We start from the raw sequence: 19,310 nt of genomic DNA on the forward strand, positions 1-19,310 counted from the left end.
TTGTGGAATGAAAAGACCTGACAAATGCACCCCATTGTGTGTGTGTGTGTGTTCACAGGATTTGCGAGTTTCTTCATTTCCGTGATCAGAGGTGAAAGGTGACACCTCACTGGGAGGGAAGGACAGAGAGCATTGTGTGTAGATTACAAACATCTGCACTCATCCAGGCTGTAACAGACTGCACTTAGGTTAGGATTCAGAAATTGCTTTCATATAGCAGATGAGGTAAGACAAAAGCTCACTTCCTGCCTAAAAGAACTGGTTGTAAGAAGAAAAAAGGTTCCCAACTTGGGCGGTCTGGAAAGAAATGACTTCTTTTTGTAGGGAAAAGGTGGCTTTTCTTAGCTGCAAAAGGAAAAGGAGGTTTCGACAGGATCTACGGTGATGCTGAACCTAGTGGTGTGTCGTTGGATGACAAAAAAAAACTACATTTTATAATGTTTTTGTAAGATGATTTTAGACCAAGTAACATGTCGGGTGGTATTTTTTTTTTTAATATCCATACTAAAAATGATGTTATTTAGCTGTACGTAAAACCTTAAGATTTAAAAAAAAAGTCAAATTAAATTCCCCTTTACACACTTTAGTTGGTCTAACAAACTGTCAAAGACCGTTTTCTAGGATATTCATGCTAAAGTTTCCTAATAATCTCTTTTACCTGCAGCCGAATTACGAGGCGTGCGTTTGGAGAAGCTCTTGACCGCCAAACTCTGACCACGCTGCTTACGTCTCCAAGCAGTGCGACATTTTGAATCAATGCTCTGCTTGATCCGGTACCAGTCCGATTCAGAGATGCCAAATTTATGGAATAAGTGGCCTGTAGAGAAATGGAGACATGATAGAATTACAGATACAGTTTAAATATAATAGGCAGAAAAAATATAAAATTAACTATAAATACATGAGGGAAGCGCAACAAAGAAAAAATAAAGATTTGACTTATGTGGATTGTTCTGTTGTCTGGAAACACCTGGCTGTGGAGATTTGAGGAAGTTCTGGATGGGACGTTGGAGGAAAGACTGCTTAAGATTAATTGCTAAAGCTGTGTCTGGAGAGCGCACCGGCATTTGTTTCACTGCTGGCGACCCTTTCTAGCAGAAACTGCAGCCGCAGTAATCCTCTCGGCATCATCAGAGATTTAGTTTTGCAGAAACGATAGCTGCACATGTAGGTCTTAGTGCTGAATGTTTTCCAGTTTCCAGCTTGGAAACACAAAAGGAGTCAGACAGCAGTTTGACAAAGCCTGGATTTTATTGCAAGAATTCATGTTCCTGCTCCCCCGATCAAAACCTTTCCATTTCTGATGATATGTTTGAAAACTATTGTTATTCTATCATTTCTCTAATGATTTCTACTTTCATTAGAGGTTTAAAGGGTCATCATTTGATTTGATTTGATTTAATTCATTGAATCTCTGATTTATTTGGAATTTTGATTTTGAAAGAGTTTTCACAGATCTAGTCGTTTCAACTAAGGAATGTTATGGCATTCATTACGAAAATCATTTCAATTCTTAACGTTGACTTTAAAGAAATTTACAGCAACAGCATTTTTCTGTTGCATTTTCATAAAATTACCTTTTTTTTAAGCTCATCTGAGAATTTTATAAATAGAATAGCATTGTGCTATGAAAATAAATTGATTAAATAAATGTAATTCAGTTTAGTTATATTATTGCTAAGGAGACTCTGGGAAAGGCTATGTATGAAAACAATCAAATTGCCCAAATGTTAAAAAATAATTATTCTTAATAATAACAAAAATAATACAATTCACCTAACAGTAAAAATGAATCATCTTCACCTTTCACACCTGCCGGCAAGTTAGCACAGGCCTGACTGTCCTGCATCACCCTTTTAACCTGAACTGCTTGACAGCTCATTTCTATGTAAGCTATGGCAAAGCACAGCATTTCCAACCTGAGGCTAGAAAACTGAAACAAAAGGAGAGCTGAGGGATCTGAAGCTTCTGGAATCAAATTATATAGCAGCATTTGTTTGCACATGATGGGTCCTGCAGAGGCAAGCAAAGCAGGTGCACCTTCAATCCCTTTTTCTTTCCTTTTTTTTTTTTTGGGCGAGGCAATTAGATCCTACAAAAGTAACCCTGTTTCTACTGCAGTCTCTACACGTGCCTGCAACCACAAACACAAACTACCAAGAAAAAAAGGCTTATTTGTTTTTCAGATATCAATTCATTTGATTTTTTCGCTAATTTCTAAAATGTCTCACTGTGTTTTTTTTTTTTAATATGTGGGTGGACTTTAACAAAAGTCCTTTGAAAAAGACATTCAGAATTATGAGTTTGTATCCTGTTACAGCATCTCCAGTTAAATGTGAACAAATGGTGGAAGGACATACTATGCTTGAACTCTTCTTTCAACCTCAGCACAGCTGATCCACTGCTATGAAGTTAGTGTGAAAGACAGATTTAGTTTTGAATCAAAAACATACAGCCTCCCGCTACCCAGTGTTGAAGAGTAAAAGAGCCAGAAATATGCATCGCTACCCAACCATTAGACATGCACTTCAGAAAGAACTTTAATCCCACATGTGTTACCGGGTAAGATTTACTAAAACCAAACCCAAGTGGGATACACCATGAACTTTTAAACTGCCACAAAAACCATATCAATGTACATTATATGGCCAAAGGATTTGTTTACCGATGAATCTATTCAAGTCCAGACTTTTTGATCAGAAATCAAAGTTGACTGAATTTCGAGTGACTCCATTAAGATATTTCTACCGCACATGTGCATGTCATTTAGAGTCTGGAATGTAGTCAAATGTGTTACACATTAATGTGAGAGCAATGATGAATGCATGTTGTTATAGGCCACCTTGGGAATACAGACTGCAATCTATTTCTGTGTCTTATTGAACGCTGCTTTGTAATGGAATTAGGATGAAAAGTATGAAGGTCTTGGAAAGTTCAGTTACTAAATAACATTTATACATATATTTTGGCAGTGCAGAAATTGTGCAGTAAACATTAATGGTCGCCAGGCACTGATTTAGCATTTACAACACTGTCAATTTGCCAGTTCAGCCACTAAAACTGACAACTTTATCTCACTGAGATCCACTTGCAGCTTTGACAGCTCCTAAAAAACTTACAAGCAGACATGTTTTCATGTCAATAAACCTTGATGACTTTATCATTAATGGCATGTGGGCATGAAAAGTACTTTTCAGAGTGTAATGAATTTCATTAAGTTTATCTATCTCAATCGGAAGGGACAAAAATGAACCAAAACAGACGTTCATAGTTTTTCAAACTCACAGCGAATGCCGTAGATCATGAGTGGGTCAAGCTGCTTTTTTCCATGTTTTCCTTGACCAGAAAGGTTCGACATGGCCTGAACCTCGCGGTGGAAGAGGTAATCCAATAGGGTCAGGGCCATCTTCTCTGCTGTGCGACAGTTTGTGCTGATGTGAAGCATGTCGGCCGACGACACTGGACAACGAACGCGCATCTCTGGGTTATTCTCATCTCCCAACCAGGAGCCCTCAGGATAATCCTCTGAAAGAAATAGAAAGACAGTCATTTGTCTGATATTTAGTCCGTTTGAAAACATTAACAGTCTGTTTCCAAAAGGAAAAGCCAATCATAAATTCCAAAGCTTTATTTAATACACTTAGTGACCAACACAGACAGTAGACTGTGAGATAATGGTTGTGACACAATAGCGCCCTCATGTGGCAAAGAAGGAGTAGTGAAAAGGTTCAGGACTAAAGCGTTTGGTCTTGTCTGCCCGCAGCATTTGTTACCTGTTAAATGTACCGCATAAACGATGCACAAGAACACCATTATGCTGACGACCACAGTTCTGCCATGCTAACACAATAACACTTTGCATTTGGGAAAAACAACTTCCCCTCCATTAACAATTACCCGACCAATGAAATCACACACAACAAACAATGTGGATTTCATTTGGGTTGGCGCAAATAAAAATCTGCTATTCTGTTCTAAAAACCAGCCAGAGACAGCCTATTCAAAACAAGTCTAAACAGTCTGCCCTGCCATCTGGGGCTGATCAGTAGAGATAATCTAATCTATATGAAATATTTGTTCTCTTAACAAAACTGTAGCCTTTAAACAGTTGTTTAAAGTTCTAAATTAACTACGACTGCTTTAAGCATTTTAAAGCTAACACAAATGGGCCTGAAGAACATAGTCTGTGCATTTCTATGTTGCTCAAGTTTTCTTGAAAAACCTGCCAGTAAATACTTGTGGTTTCTGTAATATAAAAATTGTAAAGTAAGAAGTGTTTTCTTTATCTTTTGTCTCTCTGCCTGCAGCTACATCACAAATATAAGTTTCAGAGAAGTAAGAAATGCAACAACTTCCTCCCATACGAACAAAAAATCCTAATATTCTTATCTTCAACAAAGCCACAGAGTTTATAAACTTGTTTAAACAAAAACACAGTATAAACACTCTTATATGCCTTTCAATTTTAGCATCAACGGCAACTTGGTTGTACCTTCTGCGTTAAGTGTGATGAGAGTGACGTTTTGTCCATTCTGGGCGCCACTCGAGTGACCGCTATTAGAAATGGAGTCACTGGCCTCTGAGCCGCTTTCCTGCTCCTCCTGGCTTTCTTCCCCAGCCGGAACTTTGACCACAATTGTGTTCTGGCGCTTCCTGGTCACTGTGCTGAAACACAAGCGCTGTGTTTAGAGCAAACTCTAGCAGATATGACAATGAAAGCAGATCTACACGTGACAGTATCATCAGAGCTTCAGCAAGTAAGAAGCTGTGAAGATTTTTTGGCATTGGTCGATAGCTTTAATGGTGTTAGAGTATACTTTAAAGGTAAGCAACTCACTTGCTGAGAAGGTTTTCCAATGGAGAATCTTCTTGGCCTGGGGTCTTTGGATGATCCCTGTTGACTATTACATTTGTTTGTGGAACAACACTGAAAGAACAAAAAAAAATCTTAAAAACAAGCATATATTTTTTCCTTAATAGTGTTTAAAACGGTTGAAACAGGATATTCAAAAATTAATCCTGTTGACTAAATGGTTAAAATATGTGAGCCATACCATCGCACTTTGTTCCAAGTCTGAGTAGCACCCTGTGGTGATCCTGCAACCATAGGAACCTGGATTGGACTCTTGGAACAAGGAGACATGCTGTCAAGTTTGCGTCCAAGAGCTTTGCATGTGGCATCCAAGGCCTGTAGCTTTGATTCAATTCCATCCAGACGTTGGCTGATTGATCCAGTAAACGAAACCAAAAGATTCTGGAAACAAAAATAATACGACATAATAGTTCACTCAAAAATAGCACCCAACTTTGAAAGAGATGTGGAAGATTTTGGAAAGCATTTTGTGAACAGCTGGTACCTTAATAAAAGATAAATCTTGATTGTTGTTGTTGTTGTTGTCCTGGCTCTGGCTCAATTTTCTCTTTTTCTTCTGTGGCCTTTCTTCGTCGTCCTCATGATTGTCAAGCATTTCTGACACATTGAAATATAAAATTATACTTAAAAAAAAAAGACACACTCAACATAGAATATATTTTCTTGCCTTAGGTAAAGAGTAGTTAAAATAGCTGGACTTAAAGTCTTAAATGAAAATGTCCATTAATTATTAGTGCGGATATCCAACAAATAAAAGGTCTATAAAAGATAGAGAAAAAATATGTTTCTTATGGTTAATTTTTTTAAACTCCTTTGGCAAAACTCACCAGTGCGGTCTTGGTGTGTAAAGTCCTCCACTGTTATTTGCACGATGTCATCTAACTCTTGTTCAGACATCATTCATAACTGAAAAGAGACATGGGGAGGAAAAATGAGCTGCCACGCGCCTTTACGCGACATAAAATAACAGTCATCTTTTACCTCAAGATGTTTATATATGTTAAAACCAAGAAACACATGAAGAAGAAAATGGTAATTTTTTTATAAAAACCAAAATGATTATTAAGAAGTTATAAATGTACATTCAGAAGAAAATGTTTTTATGACTTGTGTGCATGAACATTACCTCCCCTGTCATTTTAGAGAAACTTCCACTTGTTTTTTAGTTTTGCTTTTTATTAGGGGGCGGGGTTTGGCAATTTAACTGCAGTTCATTGACTGCCGTTCATTGACTGACTTGAACAACTTCTTTTTTTCTTTAATCTATTCTAAATGCGCTGCTGTGCCTCAGACCACAGTCCACTATAAAGTTCATCAAAACTACTTAAAATTTCAAAAATGTTCTTTAGATGTCACTTGGGCATGCTTTCTTAAACAAAGTTTCATTTGCTACTAGAAAAACTTTTTCTTGCAAGACAAGAAAGAATAGGTTGCTGCCTTCACCTCTCAATGAGAAGGCTCTGGTTCAAATCCAAACTGGGTCCTTTCTGTGAAGAGTTTGCATGTTTTCCCTGTGCATGTGTGGATTTTCTCCAGGCAATCGACCTTCATCCATAGACGCGCTTCATCGGTCACATCCCAAGGTGCGACTCGGTGTGTGTGTAATTGTGTGGCCCTGCAGGGTGTACCCTACCCTTGCCCAAAATGACCCAGTTTAGGCTCCGGGAGCCCCGAGACCCCAAAAAAGATAGAGTAGGTTAAGAAAATGGATGGAAAGACAGAAAATAAGACACATTTTTCAGGAAAGAAGGGTCTTTTTCACTTCCTTAAGACTCCGTTTTTGCTGTTTAAAACAAAATGCAGTTAACAAACAGATCTTTGCATTTGACTTTAAAAAATAAACAGAACTTTAAGACTACATTCATTGAAGTGGACTCTGGTCTCATTTACACAACGATAAATTCTTGTGTTTAATTTTTCAAAAAGTGGGGCATTATTTGTCTTTTGTTAAAGAAATCTTCAGAGCTTTCCACAATTGTAACTTGCAAAAATTCCTTTCATAGAGGGAATGTGTGCTCCTGGCAACCATACCATTTCAAACAGGCTTGTTGGAAAGGATAACAGGAAGCGACCCTTGTAAGCCACTGTTTTTGTTTCCTGTAGGACTGAACTTTAAGAAAAAGTATCACCGATTGAAACCTGTACATTCCAGAGCATCAAGAGTGGCTTTGTGCATCCACACCAAACTGGACAAGGTCTTTATTGTATGATTTTGAGCCTTAGCGCTTTTGACTAATAACTACACAGCCTGAAAAAAGCTTGATTACCTTATTGGGCCAAATCAAATACTTGCAGAGATTATTGCCAATGCATTTAATATTGGGCCTTTTTCCACACATATTGCAAACTCCATAATTGAGGAAACAAATCAAATTTAACTGGTTTTCAAGCAAATCCTATTAGCTTAATACCAGTTATGAAATTGTGTTTGACAACAGTTGTACATAAATGCTTTGAAGTCAATGCATGTGTTGAGTATGCAATTATAATGAGTTCTATGACATTTTTAAAGCATTTAAGTTTGAGGATTTATTACATGTTCATCACTAGCAAGTTAAACATAGAATGGCACACTTTCTGCTTCATGTGACTAAACTGCAGCTAAAATTCAAAATCTGCTTTTCATGTGTCATATAGTCATGAAACATAGTTTTGGAAACGGTTCTTGATAAAAATTACTGTTTTTAAATGATAAGTCCAAAAAATGAGTGGACATTTAAACTTCCCCAAATTTCATAAATAAATACAATAGTTAATATTTGCTGAAGTGTTTTCACGTTTAGGAACATTTTTATTGTGGTACTCGTTTCTTTTAACCTATTTACGCATTATTTATGGTCAAAATACTTATAATTCTTGTTTTGTTTTGTTTTCCCAAGTCCTTTATATCTAAAATGTTTCCCCAATACCATAAATCTGTGTCATAATTAAAAGCCTGCAAAGGCGAGAGTAGTTAAAAGTATTTTATTTTCCTGATTCAACTAATTTTAAAACAGTGTATATGAATTAAAGTCCAATGTAAATGACAGTATTGGAAGATTGTTTGTTTTTCCAATAAATGGTTATTTTAAAGTAAAAATTTAATTAAAACACAATTTTATGTTTATGTAAAACAATTATCACTAAGGCTAATGACCACCTTCTAAACAAAGCATGTGTGCTTGGCATTGCTGTATTTTTCTTTACAAGCTGTGGCTAAATGGCATAACAGTTAAACTCAAGTCTCCCCATTTAATTTTTTAATTAAATCAAAATACAAATAGATTTGTTTACGTCACTTTTAGCAAATACTAATTTGGATGTATAATTTAATCAAATGTACTTTTTTTGTATATGGATTGGGGCAAAAGTAGATCAGACTGGCAATTTTATGACATTAGTTGATGCACTTTGAGAAATACTTTCACATTCATACACATGTCAATGTATGAATTTGTTTCAAAGCAATTAAGATGTGATAGTTTAAAAAAAACGACCAGAAATGCCTTACTATTTGTAAACTGGTGGTTTATCTTAATAATGATAAAGCCAGACTTTGTTCAAGCCTTCTACCTTTCATTCCACTAAATATATTTCATCTTTGCCTTGCTAGTAACGATGCAGTTATTTAACTGTATGCTATCAGTATCAGTAAATGGGAGGAGATTTAAATTAATGAACTAAACAATTGAAGGAACATAGGTCCTGATAGATGTTGATTATTGTTTTTCAGGAAAAGTACAGTTTATTACAACTGCATGAGATCACAGCTGTGCATTATAACAAGTTTCGATTAGCACAGAGCAGTGATGTACTGGCAATGGCTAAAGTTAGCACAATCCGATTTGAGAGCTAAGCAACGCAAACAGAGCGCTATTTCAGCTAGCTTAGTCGTTAGCATGCTAGTTAGGCCTACAGGCCGCTGAAACGCAACGAAGTATTTGCTAAAACGTAAAAAATTAAAATAAAATGAAAGATGATTTTGACTTGGATTCGTAGACCATTGCTCACACACGTCAATTGCACGGTGTAAGAGTGGGCTTATATTACCGTGTGAATGACGAATTCTCGTGTTGTTTCTAGAGATTCCGATAACGGCGTCGTTCCTCGCGAGAGATGAGCTCGTGCCTTCCTGTGCTCCTCCGCCGACTGGCTGCGACCGCCGAGACAGCCTGTAGGGGGAACGTGCCGACTCTTCATTAGATATGAGATCAGCGTCAGGGTGTAAAGTTTTCTTTTAGAAAAACACTTTGACACTTTGCTCAAAACTACCGACCGCCTTAAAATCTTATGATTAAAGAAATGCTCCTTTATATGAGCGGATGTTTACTGAACTATCAAATTTAAGTTTGTTTTTAGGATTACTTCCTCACAAACTAAAAAATAAACAAAGGATCCTGCACATGGATGTCTTTCGTTATTTTTTAAGCCAACGATTTGAGCAGAAAAATCAACGCTACCAGCAATATCTCGTGTAACAACTGCAGGGGGAAACTATTTAAAGAACAAAGTATAAAACTGTTATCAGCTGAACAATTTCGAGATAGTTTCAGATACTCTGTGTTCTGATTTGAACAGTGAGGGAAAATAGAGAAAATGACACACCATCAACATTTAAGACAACACACAAATTATTTAAAAAGAAATTATACAAATATTATATATATATATATGCAGATCTTTATATATTAAAGATCTGCAAAACCAGTCATTTAAAAACATTTTTTTAATTTAATTGTTAGAGAGACACTCTTGTTGCCATGTTTGTGATTCAACGTGTGTTAATACACGTTTGTTCTTTATCCATGTTTTGTTTATGTATTTTATTTATTAATTTATTTAGGTGTTGTATGAAGCCCTTCAGTCCTGCATTAGCCAAATTGTAATCAAGTGAAGGAGGCCGTATTTGTAAATAGTTGAATTGATGAATCCATTTATTTTTCTACAATCCAACCAGATCAATCTGTCTGAGGCAATTTGGTAACTGAATCAATATACCATCATAAACTTTTTTCAAAATGAAATAAATTGATTATATTGATATTGGGAAATACCATTTGGATTGAGGCACAGAAGGTTTATTTTACTATAACATAAAAACGACCAAATGCCATCACAGCAGGCAACACACGGGAAGGCACCAAAACAGGATCAAGACATCAAGCTATTGCTTCTTCACTTCAATGTATTGAAACCCCCCTTTGAATTTTGCAAAGACACGTGATCATATGGCATAATGTTCTAATCATTTTCTTTCCTTTTGGACTTTTCCCTTCAGGGGTCGCCACAGCAAATCACCTTCCTCCCTCTAACCCTGTCTTCTGCATCCTCTACTCTAACACCAAAAACTGTCACGTTTTCGTTCACTGCATCCACCTCTTGCCTGGCAGCTCTAGACTCATCATCCTTCCATCAATATACTTACTCACTGCCTCTCTTCTGGACACTATGGTCCAAACCATCTCAGTTAGGTCTCTCGACTTGATCTCTAAAACCTTTAACATGTGCTGTCCCTCAGATGTACTCATTCCTTATCTAATCCATCCTGTTCACTCCCAAGAAAAACCTCAGCATCTTCATTTCTGCAACCTCCAGCCCTTTTCCTGTCTTTTCCTCAGTGCCACTTTCCTTTGATTTGAGCTGAAACTCTTCTATCATATGAGGTTCCATTTGTGCCAAAAATATGTTTTTGTGTCCACTGTCTATGTCTTTGGTCCCTTGTCTATGTCTACTGAACGAGTTCATTGACCTTTGGTTCATGCGTTATGTTTAAAACTTTGCATTTGTCTTTCGTCGTCAGAAAAGTCCTTTGTACGGTCGGTTAATTGTTTCCTGTACTACCACGGAACGAAACAAAAAAAAGGTTTATTAAAGCCGGCGCTAGCGTTAACCATGACAAACACGTTTTCTTTAAATACATTTTATTGATATTCCTGCAAACGCACGTTGCCAGAAAAATATGAGGTTCCATTTGTGCCAAAAACATGTTTTTGTGCCCACTGTCTATGTCTTTGGTCCAATTGAACCTCATACTATCACACATTACACCTGGTACTTTTTCCCACCCATTCCAACCTGGCTGCACTCGCTTCTTCACTTCTTTTCCACACTGTCCATTACTCTGTACTGTTGACTCTGGATGCTTAAAATGCTCCATCTCCTTCTTTATCTCTTCTTCCTATAACCTCACTCTTTCTCTTGGGTCCCTCTCATTTATGCACAGGTACTCCGTCTTTCTGTGGCTAACCTTCCATCCTCTCCTTTCCAGGGCAAACCTCCATCTATCTAGCTTCTCCTCCGCCTCTTTGCTGCTCTCGCTAAAAATCACAATATCGTCTGCAAACACCACTGTCCATGGTGATTCCTGTCTAACATCATCTGTCAGCCTGTCCATCACCATTGCAAACATGAAGGGGCTGAGTGCTGAGCCGTGATGTGATCTCCACCTTAAACTTCTCTGTCTAATAATGTTATGTTTGTGTTATTTGTATGTGAAAAACTTTAGGAAATTAAAATGTGAATGGATTTCCTATCAATTCCTGTTTGTTTGTAAACATATTTAATTTACATTTGATTATTGTGCAAAAAATAAAAGGAATCTGTAAAACGTCGCTTGCACTTTTCAGTACCCAGGTATTTATGTATTTGTCCATTGCTATTTTTTTATATTGACGCATTGGAACAACTTCTATTTTTGCAATGTAAACTCCCAACATCTGGTACAGCATGGGAAACATTGGTAGTTCTGAATTTTGCATGTGCTTTTTGGGGATAATTTCAAAATGAAATTCAAAGAACTTCAAATATAGTTTTCTACTAAATCTTTTCATGTGTTTATCTACCAGTGCAATAACGACAACGTTTCAGGCGATTGTTTGACGAAACCAACATTAACCAGAATGGTACCACTCTTTGCGTGACGTCACAAGAAGCGTCTGTTGCGCTGGCGAGGACCGAAAGGGGGATGAGCTACACTGCAGCTAATGCATGTTTGTAGTGATGTAATGTTGCCAGTTTGATGACTACGGATGGCTGTTTGCGCCCGGCTGTGCGGAGTGGGTCAGTCTCGGAGGTGCAGGAGGCGACAGCGGAACGAACAGCAAGATCAGGGAAGCGATTCCGACATGGACGAGGAAGAAGGCGAGCGGATCGTGGGTCAGACTCAGAGGAGAGCCGAGGCGGGCTGCTCCGGAGGCCCGGACAGCGCCGTCGCCTCCGCAGGGCCGAGTGACGCTGGCGAAGACGGCAGCGGTCATGTCAACACAGCAGCTTCTTCTCGAGGCAACCCGAGACCTCCGCAGTCTTTAGCGGATTTACCGCCGGAGCTTTTAGTGGAAATCTTCTCGCTGCTTCCCGGAACTGTTCTGCCAAATGTGGCCCTAGTCTGTAAGAAATTCAGACAAATCCTCAACACAGAAACCATCTGGAGAAAGCGATGCATGGAAGGTAAAACTTGCCACAAAAAACCCTCTAATTTACGAGCAAAGCTTCACCAAAACTTAAACATCTGCTTGGTTTTACATGGAGACACCTAAATAAATTCGATTACCTTCAGGAGGGACCCAATACTACGTCAGATGCATAAAAATAGATCGGTCTTTCACTGATGTTTGTCCTCTTTTATTTGCCGTAGAGCTGTTTAAATTTGAGGCAAAGTGCACCATGATATATTTATTTTAGGAGCTTAACGTTTCTAACATATTTTTTTTAATCTAAAGACATTACAATAGGGTACACGTGAGGCAAAAGAGAAATGCCCTTTTTCCTGCCTTTAAAAGTACAAGTATGCATAATATTGTAATATACATTTTTGTTTATGTGCAAGTAGTTTTAAGGTCTTTTTCCAATTTATTAAGGAAAAATTGTAAGTAAACCTGCACCCAGTTAAGTGTAGCAAGGCAGGGATGTAGCCACTATGGGGTGCAGGGGGGGGCAAGTCTGGGTGTCTTATCCCTTCAAAATGCCAAGAAAATCAATCTATCATCATACCAGTTCATCTAGCCTTATATCTATTTTCTCCTTTGATCTATTTGATATGTATAATAAGAAGTTGGATGCTCTTCCTGACACTGCCCTCTGCATTCCCAGACTTGGGACAGGCACAGGCAGGACATTAGTTTGTGCTCTTTTTAGGCTACACTTATCTCGTTTTTTTAATTTTGTTTTCATGTCTGTCTATTAGTTTGTCTGTCCGTTTGGTAATCCTGTTTTTTTCTGTTTTATTTTATCTATTGGGTTGTGTTTTGTGGGTTTTTGTTTGCTTGTTTTTATGGGGTTCTTTTGTTGCAGTTTTTCCTTTCTATCTGATGGCACCATCATTAGATGGTGCGTTTGGGTGCAGTCACTGAGTGTACCGGTAACTACCATTTTTCTGGCATATTAATTAGGTCTAGTACTAAACAAAGCGGAGTATGCATTACAAGGTTTTTTAAACACCAGTAGTTAGTATACTAGCATTCCATATTTTGTGACAATTTATTTCACCAATTTTGGCCGCAGATCCATGCGAAGACACTTAAGACTATACACATGGAATCAACTGTGATCAGATCACTCCTGAGTCATCTGACTTGATTTTCAATGGACTGTCTGCCTCTGGCTGCCAACATTTTTAGTTAGAGCTCCTCAAAGCAATGATGTCCAATTCCCACCTGATTTAGCAAAGATTATGTCAACTTTCCAAAAGGTTTCTTTTTGAATGCATTCTTGTTGTGACTAAAAATCTAACGGATCCATCTCCTGTTTTTGCTCTGCAGAGTTTGGCATGAACGAGGATCTGAGGAAGATGGAAGCAGGAGGCGTGTGCAGCCAGGACCTCTATGTCAAGCGTCAGTTTTCTAGCTCTCTTTCTAGCTCTCATGCCTTTTACTTCTTTCAGAGATTTAGTTTGTTCTTCCTCTTTTTGGCTGTTTGTCTGCACAAATATGCTATGTTCACTCACTAGGAAGAAAAAGTCACCATAGCTGACAGGAAATGGAAAGCACTCTGGTTTTCATTATTATAATTACACTGCTCCCATTGTTTCCTAATTGCTTGGAAGCAAATATACCAACAACATTCATGTTTAATGTCGGCTCTCACAGAACAGATTAGGGAGTGAGCAGCACTGGGCAGCAACTGTTGCCCCTCAAAGACCCATTCTGATCTTCTTTTGATCTATTTGAAAAGTGTTCCCAGTGGACTTTTAGTTATGATTATGCCGTTTTTAGCCAAAATCAGGAGAAACCTCTACCTTTTTTTGACAGATTCAGCAGATTGTCAGGAGTTCAATAGAAATTGTGAGCAGAACTGTTGGCATGGAGTAACCCCAACCAAAGTCCCCTCCCCATTACAGCTCCTCACACCCCCAACCTAAAATTATTGGTGCAACAAAAATGACGAGCAATATTGAAGCTATCCAGCGGTACAGTTTTGAGCCAGATACCAGCTCGTATGAGGAAATCAAATATTTACACGGATCTAGTCGTCTGCAAGTGGATGCATCAGAATGGAGCAGAGTAGGGAACTTCTGGCCCGCCCAGTCTACTTACTGAGTCACAAATAAGCTGTTTTTCAAACTGCATTTTTTTCACAAATATTTCTATAAAGAAATACTCACAAAGTTTTTAGCTAAATTTTTCTACTAAACATCCTCCATTATCAAGAAAATGCTACAAGAAGGTGTTGAAAACACCAATGAGTCGGCTTCATCATGGCGCTGGGTTTGACTGAGCCCGCCTGCTCCACCCACGCCTGTGTTGTGCCTGTGCAGGTGTCAACCCACGGGTCAAGTCAGGGCGCTTTATGAAGCTCCTCCCGGACTACGAGCACATGGACTATAGAGACGTGTACACACACTGTATGTAAACGACACACAAAGTAGACAGCTTCCGCATGACCGTTTTTGTGTGGGAGAGTTCATTTGTGAGTCCACTTTTGCAGTGGAATGCATCTTCTCTTCAGTTCATTTGTTTTGCATTGGCGCCGTTGATGCTTGTAAACTAACTCTGAAAGGTGAGGGCTATGTGGCTCGTCATTTAGAAACCTTTCTTAATCTGTGAATGATTAATTCCTTTTGGGTTTATATCTAAGGCAAAAAAGTGAGTGAGTTGTCGTTATTCATGCTGAAGCAGACGTGCAGCTTGCAAAAAGTTATTATTTTCTATTGTGCTCTTGTGTTGCAGTGCTTCACCCATACAGGCATATCTTGGGGCTGTGGCAGCCTGACATAGGGCCTTATGGGGGATTGCTCAATGTTGTGGTAAGTGCATCTTGTACTGTTGCTGTAGCGCAAGACGGAAGAGTGACTGCGGTCTGTTCTGAGTCCTTTTATGATCATCGTCTTCTGCTTTTCCCTAGGTGGACGGGTTATTCATCATTGGCTGGATGTATTTGCCACCTCACGACCCCCGGGTGGAAGATCCCATGAGGAGACGGCCACTCTTTCGCATCCACTTATTGGAGAGCAAAAAGGCCACAGTAGAGTGTATGTATGGACACAAAGGCCCCCACAAAGGAGACATACAGGTGAGGGCAGCAGAAAAGACTTATGCACATGTAATTATTATATACCGGTAGGTTTTTTAAAAACCCCAGAGTTTTGGAATACTAAAAAATAGATCGTGATAACCATAATTAAACTCAAATGGAGGTGTTTTCTTTTTTCAGACTGTAAAAAAGGATGAATTTTCCACAAAATGTAACCAGACTGATCATCACCGGATGCCTGGAGGCAGACAAGAGGTGAACCAAAGGGCGACAATTCTCACATTTTTAATCTAGCTTGTTAGAAATCGGAATGCTCAATAATAATTGCTGTGATTGGTTTTGCTGTTACCTAGGAATTCAGGACTTGGCTGGAGGAAGAATGGGGTCGAACACTGGAAGAAATTTTCCATGAGCACATGCAGGAGCTGATCCTGATGAAGTTTATTTACACCAGTCAATACGAGTATGACTCCCTTTCAGTACAGCATCTTTATGCTTATAAAACAAGAAAAATGCACAGAGTTTTGGTAAGAGACGTCTCGATCCGTTCACAGGATCGGAAATTGGGCTCGCTCACGTAGTTCCAGACTCGATCGCAATTGGATGTTGCATCCTGATTGGGGATCGGATAGATGATTTATTCTCGTCGTTATGATCAGCGCTATATATTTCAATCCTATTACAGATAAATAATCTATAAGAAGGGGGCATATCATGAACATTTTTATTGCCATAAAGTGCAACAGAAAACTGGCCTATTTTGAGCTGCAGGCGCACAAAGACAGTTCAGTAAAGTTCGTTTCAGTTTGTCATAACAAATACCTATTAAGGCCTATAAAAAAGTCAAAAGTTTATTTATATTTTTTTTAATGAAAGTTAAACGGAGTGACGCAGTGAGACGGCTGCCAAGGGAATGTTTACAACGAAGCGGGAAAAAGTGATTTAAAAAAAAAAGATTTTGAAAGAAAGTCATTGTTTTTATTTATTTAATTTTTCAACGGCAATATGAATCACATATTAAAAAAACATTCAATAGCTCTGAAGATGCTAAAACTACAGTCACCAAATTTGGATTACCGTAGTTTTTACCTATTTGCTCTAGTTAATAGTTTAGTATTTTTCCTAGTTGACGGTTGCACTGTTTTTGCTTGATTGTTTAAGACGTGCTCTGTGTAACTGTTAAACTATAAAATAAGGTTAATAAAATAAAAATAAGGGCCGGCATTGATCTGTTTATCTGGCATTTGTTATTCATTTTTTATGTTTTACATAAGTATCAGATCAGGACTTGATTTTTTGGCAGAAAATCAAATGACTCAGAATTGGATCATATCCAAAAAAAAAACCTGATTGGGAATTTTGATGCCACAGAGATTGCTACGTAGTCATAACTCTGTCAAGGCTCGATGAGTACTCTCTCAAAACTTTGTTTTGTTTTTTATCCCAGTAACTGTTTAACGTACCGACGGATCTACCTGCCTCCTGCGAGGCCGTCAGACCTGCTGCAGCCAGGCCTTTTCAAAGGCACCTATGGCAGTCATGGCCTGGAGATTGTCATGCTCAGTTTTCATGGTTCGTCTGCAAGAGCCACCAAACTTACAGTAAGTTTATAAATTATTATCATCAGACTGTGAGATTTTTTTTAAACGATTAATGTAAAGGATTTTTTTTGCATCAATTCCTTGATTAGAGGTTATAAAAGGCGAAGGAGATCCATTTTTATACTTCCACTACAAAGGTAGGAGCATTGCCCCCTGACTGTGTCTATGCTCATTCCTGCAGGGAGATCCTAATGTTCCTGCCGGGCAGCTCACACTGGACATCGACCTGAGAAGGCCGGTGGTCCTGCCAGACTTGGAGCAGCAGCGTAACATTGAGGAGCTGTCTCGGCTTGTACTCAGGATACACGAGGAGGTGCAGGGTGATGCGGGACAGCACGACAGTGTAGCTCCTCCCACAGTTAAATCTGCAGAGGAGGAGGGGGCTTGTGGTGGTACCAGCGGGCCAGAACCAGAAGAGGGTGACCACGGTGCCTGTTCAGACAGCTGCCAGCCCGGCCCCAGCAGGAGCAGTAGTCCTCCAGAAGCTCAGCCATTTGTGTTGCCTTTGGGTGTCATGGCTCGCAATGAGGTGTATCCTCGCACTTGCAGGAAGTGGTAAGGCTTTCATCACTCAGTATGGAACAAGGTTCAATGTGCAGCAGAATGCAAAACAATTAAATGGTACATGAACTTTTAGACGGCGATAAAAATAACCCTTTCTCATAAACAAGATTAAAAACTAAAAAGTAATTTTACCTATTGATTAATTCCTGATGTAATGTGTTGCAGCTTCTATGGGACGGGCCTGATTGCAGGGCATGGCTTTACAAGTCCAGAGCGCACCCCTGGACTTTTCGTGCTTTTCGACGAGGACCGTTTCGGTTTCATCTGGCTGGAGTTAAAGTCTTTCAGTCTGTACAGTCGCCTGACGGACCATCTACCCCACGCTCACGCCCCAAACATGGAGCGATTTGAGGCCATGCTACGTAACATGCAGTCCTGGACATCCTGATTCTCCAAGCTTTAAGTCCCCCCTCACACAATAAAGGAAAAAGAGTGTTTAAATATGAATCCGTTCTGCAGTGGACATCCTGATAGGTGTTGACCTCAAACCTCCAGATTGTGTCTATGACTGTCCTATACGGGGTTAAACCATTTAACTTTAGCTCTTCATGTCACGCCCTGCCTCGATAAATTCCTGTATCTGTTACCACACATGCGCTCAGAAGGCCCTCCACCGTTGATCCCCTCGCCTCAATATGACCCTAATCCACCAGTGCAACATGATAAGGGGTCACATCACAAGTTATGTAATCCCTGCTGGCTAAAAAAGGAACAAAAAGAAAAAAAAGAATGATGCCGCTCATACTACTTATTAAGGATCAAGCTGTATGTGCCTGTGATTCCTAAACCATGTCTGTACTGGATCATGCTTGAAGCAAATAAGTGTCCAATGTATTTTACTATATAATAGTATCATACAAATTCAGTGCCCAACTTATTTAAGTGCATGCTGCAGTTATTTAAATCTTCGCACATTTCACTCACAACCACTATTTACACATTTGTTCTTTGAGCAGCATGTTTTGCTTTGTACGTTTTTTTGTGTGTGTATTGTTGAGGCATAAGATGTGTATTTAAGGGCATCTCAGGTGTTTCTCTTGGCCAAAAGTGAGTTAAAACGGGAGCGAACACATTATGTATATATATCTCGATATATATATATATCGAGATATATATGATATTTATATATATTTAAAAATATATCTTAATATATATATATATATACATATTAATAAAGTTGTCATTAGCCCCGCAGAAATACAATTAATTTTTACAGTTTGGCAATTTGTTAACATGATTGCAAACTCATTATTCTGCAGTTACACCAGGCAGTTGCCCTTTGAACATAAGGGTCAGCTTTTTCCAGTGATATGCTTGGGTTTATGGTTCTTTATCTGGCAAACTTACTGTTACCACACCTAGCATTTTAGGCTATGATATGAGCTGGAGAGATATTTGCAATAGAAGACAAGCTTACCTATACAAGCGCCGGCTGGAATTTTTTTAGGTTTCTGAATTGTTTTGATGTTCCTATGCTATTTTTCTGTCTCACCTGACACATTTTTTTCCATACTTTTTGGCTGGCTTAGTCTTTTCCAGGCTATTTTATTTGCAAAAGCCACTTAATCCAGTTCTCCTGATCATCTGTCAAACATAACCTCTTTTACCATCTCAAAGGTACAAAGTTAGCATCTGTTGTCTCATCATGGCCTAAAAGTGATGCCCAGTAGTTTTCCTACTCCAAGTGCACTTTCCTGGGCAGTTTAGGGAATTATTCAGAAACCAACGGCCAGCACTTTTATATCAGACTGCAGCTTTACTGACATCTGCAAAATAAATGAAAAAAGAAAAGAAAATAGGCATCTTTGATTTATCAGACATTTTAT

The 19,310-nt window shown here is 38.7% G+C and overlaps 2 protein-coding genes across 4 annotated transcripts in view; one reads left to right on the forward strand and one right to left on the reverse strand.

The window, feature by feature from the left end:
• The window catches only part of banp (BTG3 associated nuclear protein), a 32,966-nt gene extending 23,924 nt beyond the window's left edge, over positions 1-9,042 (reverse strand). The window contains exons 1-8 of one of the 2 annotated variants that reach the window (XM_011476288.3): positions 8,903-9,042; positions 5,701-5,779; positions 5,358-5,470; positions 5,055-5,254; positions 4,838-4,927; positions 4,493-4,665; positions 3,286-3,525; positions 659-817 (exon numbers count right to left, since the gene is read on the reverse strand). In XM_011476288.3, coding sequence (XP_011474590.1) covers positions 659-817; positions 3,286-3,525; positions 4,493-4,665; positions 4,838-4,927; positions 5,055-5,254; positions 5,358-5,470; positions 5,701-5,773 — 1,048 coding nt within the window. In that variant the 5' untranslated portion in view covers positions 5,774-5,779; positions 8,903-9,042. Of the gene's footprint in view, positions 1-658; positions 818-3,285; positions 3,526-4,492; positions 4,666-4,837; positions 4,928-5,054; positions 5,255-5,357; positions 5,471-5,700; positions 5,780-6,316; positions 6,434-8,902 lie in introns of those variants that run through there. The other variant, XM_078948893.1, reaches the window with a different exon arrangement.
• A 1,719-nt stretch (positions 9,043-10,761) lies between these two features.
• fbxo31 (F-box protein 31) lies at positions 10,762-19,286 on the forward strand. Of its 2 annotated transcripts, XM_011476289.4 has the most exons (10): positions 10,762-12,298; positions 13,609-13,680; positions 14,604-14,690; positions 15,016-15,092; positions 15,191-15,358; positions 15,500-15,574; positions 15,673-15,782; positions 16,767-16,920; positions 17,102-17,475; positions 17,650-19,286. In XM_011476289.4, the coding sequence occupies exons 1-10, from the start codon at positions 11,881-11,883 to the stop codon at positions 17,870-17,872; spliced, it is 1,758 nt and encodes a 585-aa protein (XP_011474591.1). In that variant the 5' UTR covers positions 10,762-11,880; the 3' UTR covers positions 17,873-19,286. The 2 variants fall into 2 exon arrangements, with proteins under 2 accessions (XP_011474591.1, XP_004069767.1); XM_004069719.5 differs by lacking the exon at positions 14,604-14,690.
• The last annotated feature ends 24 nt before the right edge of the window (positions 19,287-19,310 follow it).

The sequence above is a fragment of the Oryzias latipes genome, chromosome 6 (assembly GCF_053564925.1).
Source record: "Oryzias latipes strain Hd-rR chromosome 6, Olatipes_Hd-rR_3.1".
In the NCBI taxonomy this organism is placed as follows: domain Eukaryota; kingdom Metazoa; phylum Chordata; class Actinopteri; order Beloniformes; family Adrianichthyidae; genus Oryzias; species Oryzias latipes.

Coding starts and splice junctions, on each gene's coding strand:
- fbxo31 (XM_011476289.4), top strand. CDS start 11,881: ATGGCTGTTTGCGCCCGGCTGTGCGGAGTGGGTCAGTCTCGGAGGTGC. Junction 12,299..13,608: donor GAGAAAGCGATGCATGGAAG/GTAAAACTTGCC, acceptor TTTGCTCTGCAG/AGTTTGGCATGAACGAGGAT. Junction 14,691..15,015: donor TAGAGACGTGTACACACACT/GTATGTAAACGA, acceptor CTTGTGTTGCAG/TGCTTCACCCATACAGGCAT.